Source organism: Lepidochelys kempii, chromosome 5 (assembly GCF_965140265.1).
Source record: "Lepidochelys kempii isolate rLepKem1 chromosome 5, rLepKem1.hap2, whole genome shotgun sequence".
Lineage (NCBI taxonomy): Eukaryota > Metazoa > Chordata > Testudines > Cheloniidae > Lepidochelys > Lepidochelys kempii.
This window is the reverse complement of record NC_133260.1, coordinates 42398940-42411160: the sequence shown is the minus strand read 5'-3', so window position 1 is coordinate 42411160 and position 12221 is coordinate 42398940. Positions and strand designations below refer to the sequence as shown.

Sequence of the window (12221 nt, the reverse complement as noted above, 5' to 3'; positions counted from 1 at the left end):
TATCTCAAAATAATATGAAGTTGTTTCTGAAAGAAGGTTGAGATGATTGTGAAATTTTGGTAATACACTGGAGTTTCCTCTAAATGATTTATTTCCTAATCCTATAATTAAAGAATTTTTAAATGGGCTTTGAATCACAGTTGAACAAAAAGACAAGAAGTTTGAGAAAAGTGAAGGATGATGTTTTGTTTGTGTTGTATATTAGGCTGCATCCATATCTCTTCATTGTTAATGGGGGAAGGAGACACTGTTATTTTGGGTGACTTGCTGCTGTTTTCATTATGAAGCAGCAAGAACAATGCCAATGAAGTGCTTTCCTGAAGGGGCTTCAGTCTGGAGACTGTCTCAGTTGTACTGTATGTTATTACTAGGGTTACTATCAAAATCTGTATGGTAGAACCTGAGAGTTATAAACACCTCGGGAAAAGAGGTTGTTCATAACTCTGAAATGTTCGTAACTCTGAACAAATCGTTATGGTTGTTCTTTCCAAAGTTTACAACTGAATATTGACTTAATATAGCTTTGAAACTTTACTATGCAGAAGAAAAATGCTGCTTTTAACCACCTTAATTTAAATGAAACAAGCACAGAAAGTTTCCTTAACTTGTCTAATCTTTTTTAACCTTTCCCTTTTATTTTTTAGTAGTTTACATTTAACACAGTACTGTACTGTATTTGTTTTTCTTTTCTTTTCTTTCCCTTTCTTGGTCTCTGCTGCTGCCTGATTGCATACTTCTGGTTACAAATGAGGGTGTGGTTGACCAGTCAGTTCGTAACTCTGTACTTCAGTATTGCTTTTAATTTACTATTAGTAGATACCTCATGACTTGGAATCTTTACTACTTTGTGCAAGATATTCATGTGAACTTGCATGAAAGAGTCAAGAAGACAATAGTGTGTATTTTCAGGAATATTCCTAGTATTTCTGCACCAAGGTCAGGGATTCAGAAGTGGATTCTATAGCACAGCTTTTCTCACTGATTACTAATGAGCAAGGTTTAAGATTTTTGTCATGGTTATTTTTAGTAAAAGTCATGGACAGGTCGTGGGCAATAAACAAAAGTTAATGGGAGCCCTGACCTGTCTGTGACTTTACTCAAAATAATGGAGGAGAGAGGGCTGGAGGGGGAGGGGAAGGGGAAGGAAGGAAGGAATGACACCTGGATCCCCATGGTGGGGACTGACAGCCTTAGTCAGGCCCAGGCCCTGCGGCAGGGGCACACAGCAGTGGCTCCGGCTCTGGCCTCAGGTGAAGCCACGGAGGGCAGGCCCACAGCTCTGGCCACAGCAGTGGGGGATGGAGAGGGGTGCATAGCCCCAGCTCCACCCCTGCCTCTGACAGCTGAAGCCAAAGTCACAGAGATCCAGTAAAGTCAGAGAATCTGTGACCTCTGTGACTAAATCTTACCCTTACTGATGAGTTAATGCCCCTCACCTGTAGAATTTGGAAGCTTTTAGTGTAGTTGTCGGAAGCTCCAGGACAAAACCTAGCCGCTCAGCTCAGGCCACCAGGTTTTTCTGCCTCTGGTGGTGGAACAGATTGGCAGGTCAGTTTCTCCTGACCATTTTGTTATATAATTTTCAATTTTTCATTGGCAGTGAGTTAAAATATATCCCCCCCCTTCCCTCCCCCCCGCAGATCAGGTATTTGGCAACATGGTGGTTTCAGCCACCCAGATCTGCTGCTGCAGTGCCTCCTCTCTGAGACTCCTCTGTCCCCACTCAGGTATGGCAGAGCTGTCTCACAAATACCAGGTACATTAAAGTGGTGTTCCCATTGTGAGGCAGCATTTACACACTTTAGAGGGTGAATTATGCTCTGTCTGTCCCCAGCCAGCCAACCCTCTTGCTGCCATGGCATGGTGCTCAGAGTAAGACCCGCATGTTGGGTCCAGCCCTGCCATGAGGAACCATAATTCCAACACAGAATAGTCTGATCAGGAGCTTCTGAGCACTTGGGGAGATACCACCATAAGGACACCAGCCAGCCAGCTCAGGAGGGTATGTCTCTCAACAGACCTGGGCTGGAGGGGGGAGCCACAGAAAGAATCCAAACTCTTTGAGGTCATGGAATGGCATACTTGATACAGCACAGAATGCAGTGTCGTTCTCCAGTCATATCTGAGTGTCCCTTAGATTATTGCTGAAAACCAACCCAGTTTTTTTTAAGTGGCAACCCAGTTTTTAATCTAGACCTTGCATACTCACTATGGAAGCAATCTTTGCAGGATGGGGAAGCATATTTGGAGGACAAAATTTGAGTATACATCCTTTTAGTTCACTTTGACACCCCATCAGTGTTGTATCTAAAGTTAAACAAAACAAACAAATAAAAAGCACCCCACAAACATGGTTGTATGGGATAGGACCAGAGGCCCATCTAGTCCAATACGCTGTCTGAGAGCAACCAATACCATTTGCTTCAGAAGAGGGTACAAGTAAGTACTGTGACAGGGTCGGGCCAGATGGCTATAGGATAGTAATAGAAGGCAGATATATTAGCTCCAGGCTAAGTAGGTCCCTTTTCCCTGGGTAAGGTAACAGGAAAGGTTCCAGAACAATCAGGAACCTTCTGGAGACAATTAAGACAGGCTGATTAGAACACCTGCAGCCAATCAATTAAGGCAGGCTAATCAGGGCATCTGGGTTTTAAAAAGGAGCTCACTTCAGTTTGTGGTGCATGTGTGAACAGCTGGGAGCAAGAGGCACTAGGAGCTGAGAGTGAGAACGCAGACTGTTGGAGGACTGAGGTGTACAAGCATTATCAGACACCAGGAGGAAGGTCCTATGGTGAGGATAAAGAAGGTGTTGGGAGGAGGCCATGGGGAAGTAGCCCAGGGAGTTGTAGCTGTCACACAGCTGTTCCAGGAGGCACTCTAAACAGCTGCATTCCACAGGGCCCTGGGCTGGAACCTGGAGTAGAGGGCGGGCCTGGATTCCCCCCAAATCTCCCAACTCCTGGTCAGACACAGGAGGAGTCGACCTGGACTGTGGGTTCAGAAAAATGGCCAAGCTGAGGGCTGCCGTGACGCTCCAAGGCGAGCAAATCTGCCAATAAGCACAAGAGCCACCAAGGTAGAGCAGGAACTTTGTCACAGTACATAGGAGGCAATTATGCTGCTCAGAATGGAAGTATCCGGCTACCTTCTCTTCGAGGTTGGTCTGTGACTAAGACAAGAGTCTTTTTATCTCATCCAAAAGTAAGAGCAACCAGATGTCAGAGCTTCCCCATGGCAATGGAAAAATGCCCTGGGCAGAGAAGAATCGGTTACCTTTCAAGACAGTAAAGGTAAAGGGCTCAGAAAAGAGGGAGAGGAAAAGTTGAAGTCCTCCTAGTTTTCCACTGACCTCGAAGCAAAAATGGACTTGCTAGATAGCCAAGGAACTCACACTGCACCTTCAGAAAAGACCAGATATATTTGAAGCAAGAATTTTTTTAATCCAGACCAGTTATATTTTGGTGTATAGGCGGAACTCAACCAGGAAACTTCATTCCTTGATATCAAATTTATGTTTGTGGTGTCAGTGGAAACAGACACTTTAGGGAAGGAACTGCCTCTTTGTACAGAGCTGAGCACAGGGGAGCCCTGCCCTCTAGATGCTACCATAATACAAATATAATAATAGTTACGAAGTAATGATGGATATTAGCTACATTAGCATTTCTATATTGGATTCCTGTACAACCAAGCACCATAGAAATGAGAGCTCAGGGACTCATGGCGTTCTGCAGGGAGCCACAGCCAAGATGAAAATTCTGATGTCATCAGAATTAATCAGAATGAGAGATTATATTAGTCTGTGGCTGGCCTTCCTACTTGCCATTAGTGCCAAAAGGCAGGTTTTGGAATTAGTTCCCCTATCTGTACAAGAACCACATTTTTGGTGTTGTGAGGGAAAAGGTCATTCTTATAGCTCCAGAAACCTTTCTGTTTAAGGCACATTCTTCTTTCCACAGTTCCTGGCAAATGGTTCCCCTATCATTTACTGAGTGAGGTTCCATGGCGTAGACAGAAGGTCAGACTAAATGAGCATTATGGTTCATTCTGGGTTTAAAATCTATTAATCTATAAATTAAAATGGCACTTTACAAATAGTGAGACGTTGCATGGCACAGAGATCCTGAAGTTTCCTATAAAGACAGTGAAGATGGATCTTTTAGCGTGTTTTCAGTGTTTTTATATTTTTTTTTCACCAGGACAACAGGGTACATATTGGACCAAAAATGGAGATTCGAGTTGTGACCCTAGGATTAGACGGAGCTGGCAAAACAACTATTTTGTTTAAGTTAAAGCAGGATGAGTTCATGCAACCTATTCCAACAATAGGTATGTAACTGAGTGATTTAAAAATTTGACGGATTCATTATTAGGAATAAGAGTATAAAAAGTGAACTTTTCTCTTTTAGGTTTTAATGTTGAAACTGTAGAATATAAAAATCTGAAGTTTACTATTTGGGATGTAGGAGGGAAGCACAAGTTGAGGCCTTTGTGGAAGCATTATTACCTCAATACACAAGGTAGGATTGCTAAAATATTTAGACTGTTTGTTTGGTTTTGTAGTTTGTGCATTCATTAGTGCCAGAAGAATATGACTAGAAATCATTTAACCATAGAAAATTGACATAAAATAAGTAATTCTGTGTAAGGTGAAGTATGGGTGCTAGATTCATGGCCTAAGAAAATATTTTGGACCAGTAGATCTTTGTCGCTGGATAAGTTGCATTCTTCATAAATTCATCAGCTCCATAGTTCATGGAGCCATAACAAAAATTAGAACCTCTAAAACCTAGCTGGTTTTAGCTGACAGCGGACAAAAATGCAGCATTCGAGAAGTTCACATGGTGACAAGTAGCACTTCACATTTATAAACGTTGGATAACATTTGAAATTAAAATATCAACTCTACAAAGTGACATAACTTCTGACCCAGTATTGGAGCACAGTGTCCAGTCCTAGTTACATTAATACAGATAAAAACAAGTGTATCAGAACAGCTTTGCTGTCCACATGGTAAAACATTCTTCTGAATGTTACTGGCATGAAAGTGCCTACTATACTTTTGGGCACTGAATTATGGGGGTGTCATAAGTGCTCTAAGTTTGTTTTCCATTTAAAGTGGGGTTGAGATTCCTGAATCTTTCAAGGATAACAAACTTCTAGGTACATTCTTCAGAGCCTTCTTTGCAAAATTCTGAGACATTTTAAATCAGGTCTTCTTTTAAAAAAATCATTTTCAGAGATTAACATCATCTCACAAGTCAGAATGTAGAGCTCACCAACATAGGGTCTTTTCTCCTATGAGAGTAGAAGAGGGGCAGGGCTAGGTTGAGAATTGAAAATACCAACAGTTAATTTGCTTCTTTACTATAACTGTTTTATTTTTCCACTGTAAAAGCTGGGAAGCACTGAAATTTACACAGAGAATTTCTATTCTCCAGTTCTGCCTCCTTAGCTCATTAATCTTCCGTCTACAACCCCCAGGAGTTCCTAATAGTAAATGACTCTATGCCAACCCCTCATCCATGCCATCTTACTGCCTCTTTGGCATGTAAAATCCTCCCTTAAGTGTACATACTTTAACTCAGGGTTTGGCTACACTTGCAAGGTTGAGTGCATTAAAGCAACCCGTCTACATTGGCAAGGCACTTAGAGCACCAGGACTCTGCAGCTGGAGCACTCCTGGTAATCCACCTCCACGAGAAGCATAACTCTTGCCGCGCCTCGTCTGAAACGCCCCAGCGGCAGTGTGAACGAGGTGTTGCATTACTGCGATCGGCCTCCAGAAACGTCCCATAATCCCCTTAAGTCAAGTGGACACTCTTGTCATTGTTTTGGAATTGGCTGTAGGAATGCGGATATGCCCTTTTAAAACTCCGTTTCTGACATCCGGCGTACTTATCTGCTCTGGGACAAAGCAACCATTAGTGTGGAATGTTGCTTCCTGTGCGTGAGAGAGAGAGGCCGGGGGAGGGGGGGTCTGAACTTACAAGAGAGCATGCTGACATGCTCTCAGTCCCCCCAAAACCCACTCTCTCTCCCCCACATATACCCAACACACTCCCTGTCACACTCCATTCCCCCCACCATTTGAAAAGCACGTTGCAGCCACTTGCATGCTGGGATAGGTACCACAATGCACTGCTCTCTGTGGCATTGCAAGAGCTGCTAATGTGGCCACGCCAGTGCACTTGAAGCTGACAGTGTGAACACACTGCAGCGCTTTCTGAGGACAGGTTTAACTCACAGCACTCTACATCTGCAAGTGTAGCCATGCCCTTAAGGCTTGTCTAGATGAGAAAATTGCACTGGTTTAGCTAAAGATGTGATTTTGAACTGATTTAGTTATACTGGTTCAAAGCCATGTGGACACTCTTATTTTGATTTAGTGTGAATTGATTAGGAATTGCTTTAAGCTAAACTGAAGCAAGTCTCCACACAGGGCTTTGAGTCAGTTTAAACTAAATGGGTTTAAAAACAGATTTAAGTTAAACCATTGCAACTTCGTTCTGTAGACAGGGTCTAAGATGCTGGCTTTTGGGAAGACTTTTTTTTCGAATAAGTATGTTTATCTGTACACTATCTTAATAATACTGAGGCTTGAGTTAATGTGCAATTCTGAGACACTCAATCTGTGCATTGTAGGTGATTCTGTGTTGGAAATAAACGGGAGTTTGTGGAGTTGAGGAGTCAGTGCATTTGGGTATTATGTCTGAGTGACTTTTGAGTGTGCGAAACGTGTTTCACTATTTTTTTCATAGCGGTGGTATTTGTTGTCGATAGCAGTCACAGAGACAGGGTTAGTGAAGCACACAGTGAACTTGCAAAGTTATTAACAGAGAAAGAATTGCGGGATGCCTTGCTGCTGATCTTTGCCAATAAGCAGGTATTGGTGAATTTTTTTCTATTCCTTTTTAAAACTGTAATTAACACAAACTTTGTGAACAGTCTGCCATAATTAAAATGTGGGGATGGGGAAGGAATAAAGTTTAATGTTTTTCCTTAATATTTAGTGACAATATTTAAGAAGAGACTAGTCACTGATTTAATGAATCCAATAGCTATTTCTGCATGTGTGACAAGGCCAGTAAAACCTTCTGTCCAGCCTTAAGACTATTAATTTGGTTTGAGGTTTTTAAGATGATGTGGGAGATTTTCTAACCGTTCTAGATAATCTATATTCTTATCAGTGAAAGTGAAATCTCTAGAAAATTTACTGTGTGCATTTAAAATAATGCCTGGCTCTCTTGCAGGATGTAGCGGGGGCTCTTTCAGTAGAAGAAATCACAGAAATGCTGAGTCTCCATAAACTCTGCTGTGGCCGTAGCTGGTATATTCAGGGCTGTGATGCTCAAAGTGGCATGGGACTATATGAAGGATTGGACTGGCTTTCAAGGCAACTGGTGGCTGCAGGTGTACTGGATGTGGCTTAATTTCATGACAGTTGCAAATTAAATTTGTAATTCACTTATTTGTACGGGTTAGAATATTGTAACAAGGTCTGCATTGTGAAGATGGAGATTTATCTAGAGCTCTGGTTACGGAAGAAAATATACGTGGCACCTGCTTATCAAGGATTGGGGAATTGGTGCAGTAAACACTTGGTGCAATTGCTACAGTTTTTAAAATTTGGTAATGCAACAGACTATTAAGGTGGGCTGGCTGCTAAGATGCCTAGATTTTTATTTTTTTGTGTGTGAAACTAGGTTGTTACTTCCAATTTAAGCAAAGTTTTTCTGCTAAAACGTGTATCTAAATTTTCTAAATTTCAGCATAAGGGCACAGAAGTTACTTATTATTACAATAAAATTCTTATCCAAAAAGCAACTTCAAAAAAAAAAAAAAAAAAAAACAAACTCTTGAGCTATTTAGAAAGCAACCAAAACTCTAGATGCTCTTTGGTAACACATGATGCCACTTGTAGTACATTTAAAAAAGCATTAGCTTAAATTTTGCTTTGAAAACTCCATATAGACACTACAAGAAGGAAAGTTATTCCCCAGTCATTTATTTATTAGCCTTATTGCATGCCTTGGGTTGTGGATAGGACTAGAAAGTGGTAAGAACGTAGTAGTCTTCCTAGGACCTTGCAGATTCAATGGGTGTTGGCATTGACTACCATTAGTAATAAAAGATGCAGTTAAATGAAAGCAAAGCAAAATTATACATATTGAAATGTCAGCTTTCCATTAATAATACAAAATATATTGATGGAAGTTCCTGTGCATGCCCAAGGACATTGTGTCTTTAGAGATTAAACTTCATCCTTAAATCAAGTTAAGCTAAGAACTTCCTAAAGAAAGCAGTTGAAATATCAGCCCACCTATATATTTTTACATGAGTTATGCTTCCAGAAAGAGGTAGCAGCCTTAAAATATTAAGTAACCTGCTGTAAAACCACTGCACACTTAATAACTCTTACTTAGAACAGCCGATGGTAAAATCTGATCTAAACTTTTAGTGTCTGATTCAGATTCTTTATATACTTGGAACTGTCACCAGTGCCTGTATTCAAAGATTATTCATTCACAAACTCACAGAATCTTAAAAAGAAAAGGAGGACTTGTGGCACCTTAGAGACTAACCAATTTATTTGAGCATGAGCTTTCGTGAGCTACAGCTCACTTCATCGGATGCATACTGTGGAAACTAACCAATTTATTTGAGCATGAGCTTCCGTGAGCTACAGCTCACTTCATCGGATGCATACTGTGGAAACTGCAGAAGGTTTCCACAGTATGCATCCGATGAAGTGAGCTGTAGCTCACGAAAGCTCATGCTCAAATAAATTGGTTAGTCTCTAAGGTGCCACAAGTACTCCTTTTTCTTTTTGAGAATACAGACTAACACGGCTGTTACTCTGAAACCTGTCACAGAATCTTGGGGCTGTATCTCTGTTTAAATTTGGAGAAGATTGGAATAATTTATTGATGTCTCCTCTTTTGCTGTGCACACAGTTCTGATCACCATAAATCTGTGTGGTGAGTACACCTGGTGACTCCTCTGATCCCTTCTGTAACTAACCCCTGGAAAGTGAGGAGGCCATGCAGAAGGAATACTATGGTATTAGTACATATTTTGTAGCATTTTTCCCCACTACATACAGTAGTTAAAACAAAGAATATATAAACAAATTATTTTAATACATTTGCACTTCAGAAGGCAGCATCTGTGGTAACTGCCTCCTCCTGATGACACTGGTTTGTAATCACCTCCATTCTTTACATTTCATGCTAATGGTGTTATATGTACATTAAGCTTGCTGAAACTGAACAATTTGAATTGTAGCTCAAGTGACAAGTGTCACTGTTTTCAAAGGTGTAGATACAAATTAAGCTAGTCTTCACATTTAGAAGTGATCTTAAAAATCCTTGCACCCATACTAGAACGCTAAGAGAAGGATTTTACAGACACTAAGTTCAGACTGCATTTGAAAGCTATGTTCTCATTCAGAATACACCTGATAATATTGTACATAATTTACATGGACTGAAGAATTTTTGCTGCCCAAATCAAACTGAAAATTGTTCACCTTTCAGCCTGCAATCTCTTGCACAATAGATATTTTCTGCCCCTTTGACTATCTGCTCAGCCTATATTGCAGACCCAGCACAGACCTTTATAATTCTTTGACTGTCCTTTTCATAGTTTTATTTTCAAATATTAACAAGTTCCTCAGGAACATATACTTTAGCTGGAAGATTTTTAATGAATAAAACATGCATTGGTTGGAAGATCTAATATGAAATTTGTCATTTTAGTTGGTACATTCTACATCTTCAGTGGGTTCAATTGTACATGCTCTCCCACTGGCTGTTATTACTTTTGTTTTCTCTGGTTATTTTAAAGCACTCGGCAAAACCAGTCAATACTTTGAAGGGCTTGTAGAGAAGAGTATGTTTGGGGAAAAATTCACTTACTCATCTTTTACTTTTAGAACAAAAGAAAGTTCTGCTGCAAATGTAGTATACTTGCATAAAAGTATTTTTTTAAATGCAAACTAATGTGACTGATTCAAGTAACTGTGAAAATAGGTCTTGCATTTGTCTGTGAACTCTTCAGGTGTTATCAAGTAAACTTAAATTTATTTGTGTTATAAGTTAATACTATATATAAACTGCTTCAATTGTAAATTTTAAATGTCTTGAACTTTAATTCAGTTTTTAGTGTACTAACTTATGCAGGTTATGATTGGGATGTGCTTCTCACATTCTATTAAAATTAAAAAAAACAAATTACAAGTATTGAAGAGAATTATCTGGCTAAGACTAAAGCCTGAATTGTTTAAAAAGTTAACTATAGCATTTAGCTGTCAGGTCTAGATTTTGGCTTAATTTTGAAACTGAGTAAACATAACATGTGCAGTGAGTGAAGAAAAGTGTTTTTAAATCTTGTTTCAAAATAGTAAACAATAGCTAAGCTATTTGAGCAGTAATGCCTGACTTCTTGGTATTTAACTTTCATTGTATGTAATTGAACTTTTTCTAATTCTGCTTGTGGACTGAATGATGACCGAGGTTCCGTCTGCAGGAAGATATTCACCAACAGTTCTTGTTCTGGGGTAGTGGAGCAGGGTTGGGTATGGTAGTACTTTACAAAGGAACAGCTCTTACGTAATGGAAGAGTGATTTAGCTGATAGAGTTTCTGAATTGCCTTGAAAACTTTTTTTTCCCAATAAAGAGAATACTTTAACCCTCTGGTTTAGGGTACTATCCTTCTTTTGAGTACTTTCATTTAAGCCACTCTTGTTGCAGGTTAATCTAAGAATAGGAGTGTGAGTATTTCTATAGTCAATCTAATGCTAGAATTTGGAAGTTGTTCAAAATGAAAAGGTTATGGTCTGAAGATGACCATTTCATGATGCTGAAAATGTTGACATTAGTATCCAAAATTCTCAAGGATTGGATTAATACCTACCTTAAAAAAACTGATACAAAAAAAAAAAAAAGGTAGCAGTATTTAGAAAGTAGGCCTCAGGGACTTCACTTGTAATACTAGCAAAAAACAACTATCCTTATGTTACAGCTAGGGTTATTGTGACTATCAGGCACAAATCTCAGCACTTAGAAGACCTTGATGGAGGTAAATGTACTTGGCAAGTTTGAAGTGCAGCTCTACTCAGAAAAACACTCAAGTGGTATTTTATCCAGATGCGTGTACATATGTCATCTGACTTCAGTCACAAATGATATCACTGATTGAAATCAGCTGCCATACTGGATTTGTATTCCTACCTGTGTGCCAGGAATTTCTCATTATTGACACTATTGTAACTCCCTGAGTGAGAGAATAGCATGTTGTGGGATGAGCAGTGCTTTAGCATACTGCTGCTGTGCCTGTAATCTGAGATTGAATCCAGGTTGGTGATTCTTGGAAAAAAAACTTCCAGGTTCCTCTGACAACTTCAAGACTGCAATTATATTAATGCAGGAAAAAAAACACCCTGACAATGAAAATAGGTTGTGTACAGTATTGTAGCCACATCAGTTCTAGGATATTAGAGAGACAAAGGGGGTGAAGTAATAACTTTCACTGGACCAAACTTCTGTTCAAAAGCTTGTCTCTCTCACCAACAGAAGTTGGTCCAATTAAAAAAAAAAACTCACCTTTTCTCATTGAAAAGAAAGGCAGAGTTAAAAAAAACCCACCCTCTTTGTATAAATACTGAGCATTCTTCTAATATAATTAAATCTATTTTTGAATTAATGCAGGACTATTAAAGTGAGAGTTTATATCCAGTGTGCTGTTACCTCTCTGCTACACTAGTCTTGTTGCATTGAATTTAGTCTAAGATAGGGACTTCCTTTTGACATTGTTTTAGGCAGGGAAGGAGGAAGAGAAGGTAGGCAAAAATGTGTTGGTTGCCAGCATGACATTAAGGGACAATTGTAAGCCAAAATGGGGGCTTAGATTAACCTAATTCTGGGAATACAAATGTCACTATAAGCCTTGTATTCAGGTAGAAGTTGGAAGAAATGAGACCTATTCAATGTTGTAGAGAACAGAGGGAAGATACTGTGGTATGACTGCTTTACACCATGCTGGTGGATCCTAAAGAGGATGAAACTATAGTATATGCACAGAGCAGTATGGGGCTCTTACTCAATGTAGCCACCTGGTGGCAGCATAGCAAGGAAAAGGGTGTGCGGGATGACCTTACACCATGGAAGTCTTCAGCTTCTCGGGGTTAGGTGCTGCTGGCAGAAGTTGGAGGTGTGTT

The 12221-nt window shown here is 39.8% G+C and overlaps 1 protein-coding gene across 3 annotated transcripts in view; it reads left to right on the top strand.

The window, feature by feature from the left end:
- The window catches only part of TRIM23 (tripartite motif containing 23), a 48768-nt gene that overhangs the window by 21350 nt on the left and 15197 nt on the right, over nucleotides 1-12221 (top strand). For 2 of the 3 annotated variants that reach the window (XM_073344074.1, XM_073344072.1), the window contains exons 8-11: nucleotides 4200-4329; nucleotides 4410-4520; nucleotides 6762-6886; nucleotides 7254-7856. In XM_073344074.1, coding sequence (XP_073200175.1) covers nucleotides 4200-4329; nucleotides 4410-4520; nucleotides 6762-6886; nucleotides 7254-7433 — 546 coding nt within the window. In that variant the 3' untranslated portion in view covers nucleotides 7434-7856. Of the gene's footprint in view, nucleotides 1-4199; nucleotides 4330-4409; nucleotides 4521-6761; nucleotides 6887-7253; nucleotides 7857-12221 lie in introns of those variants that run through there. The other variant, XM_073344073.1, reaches the window with a different exon arrangement.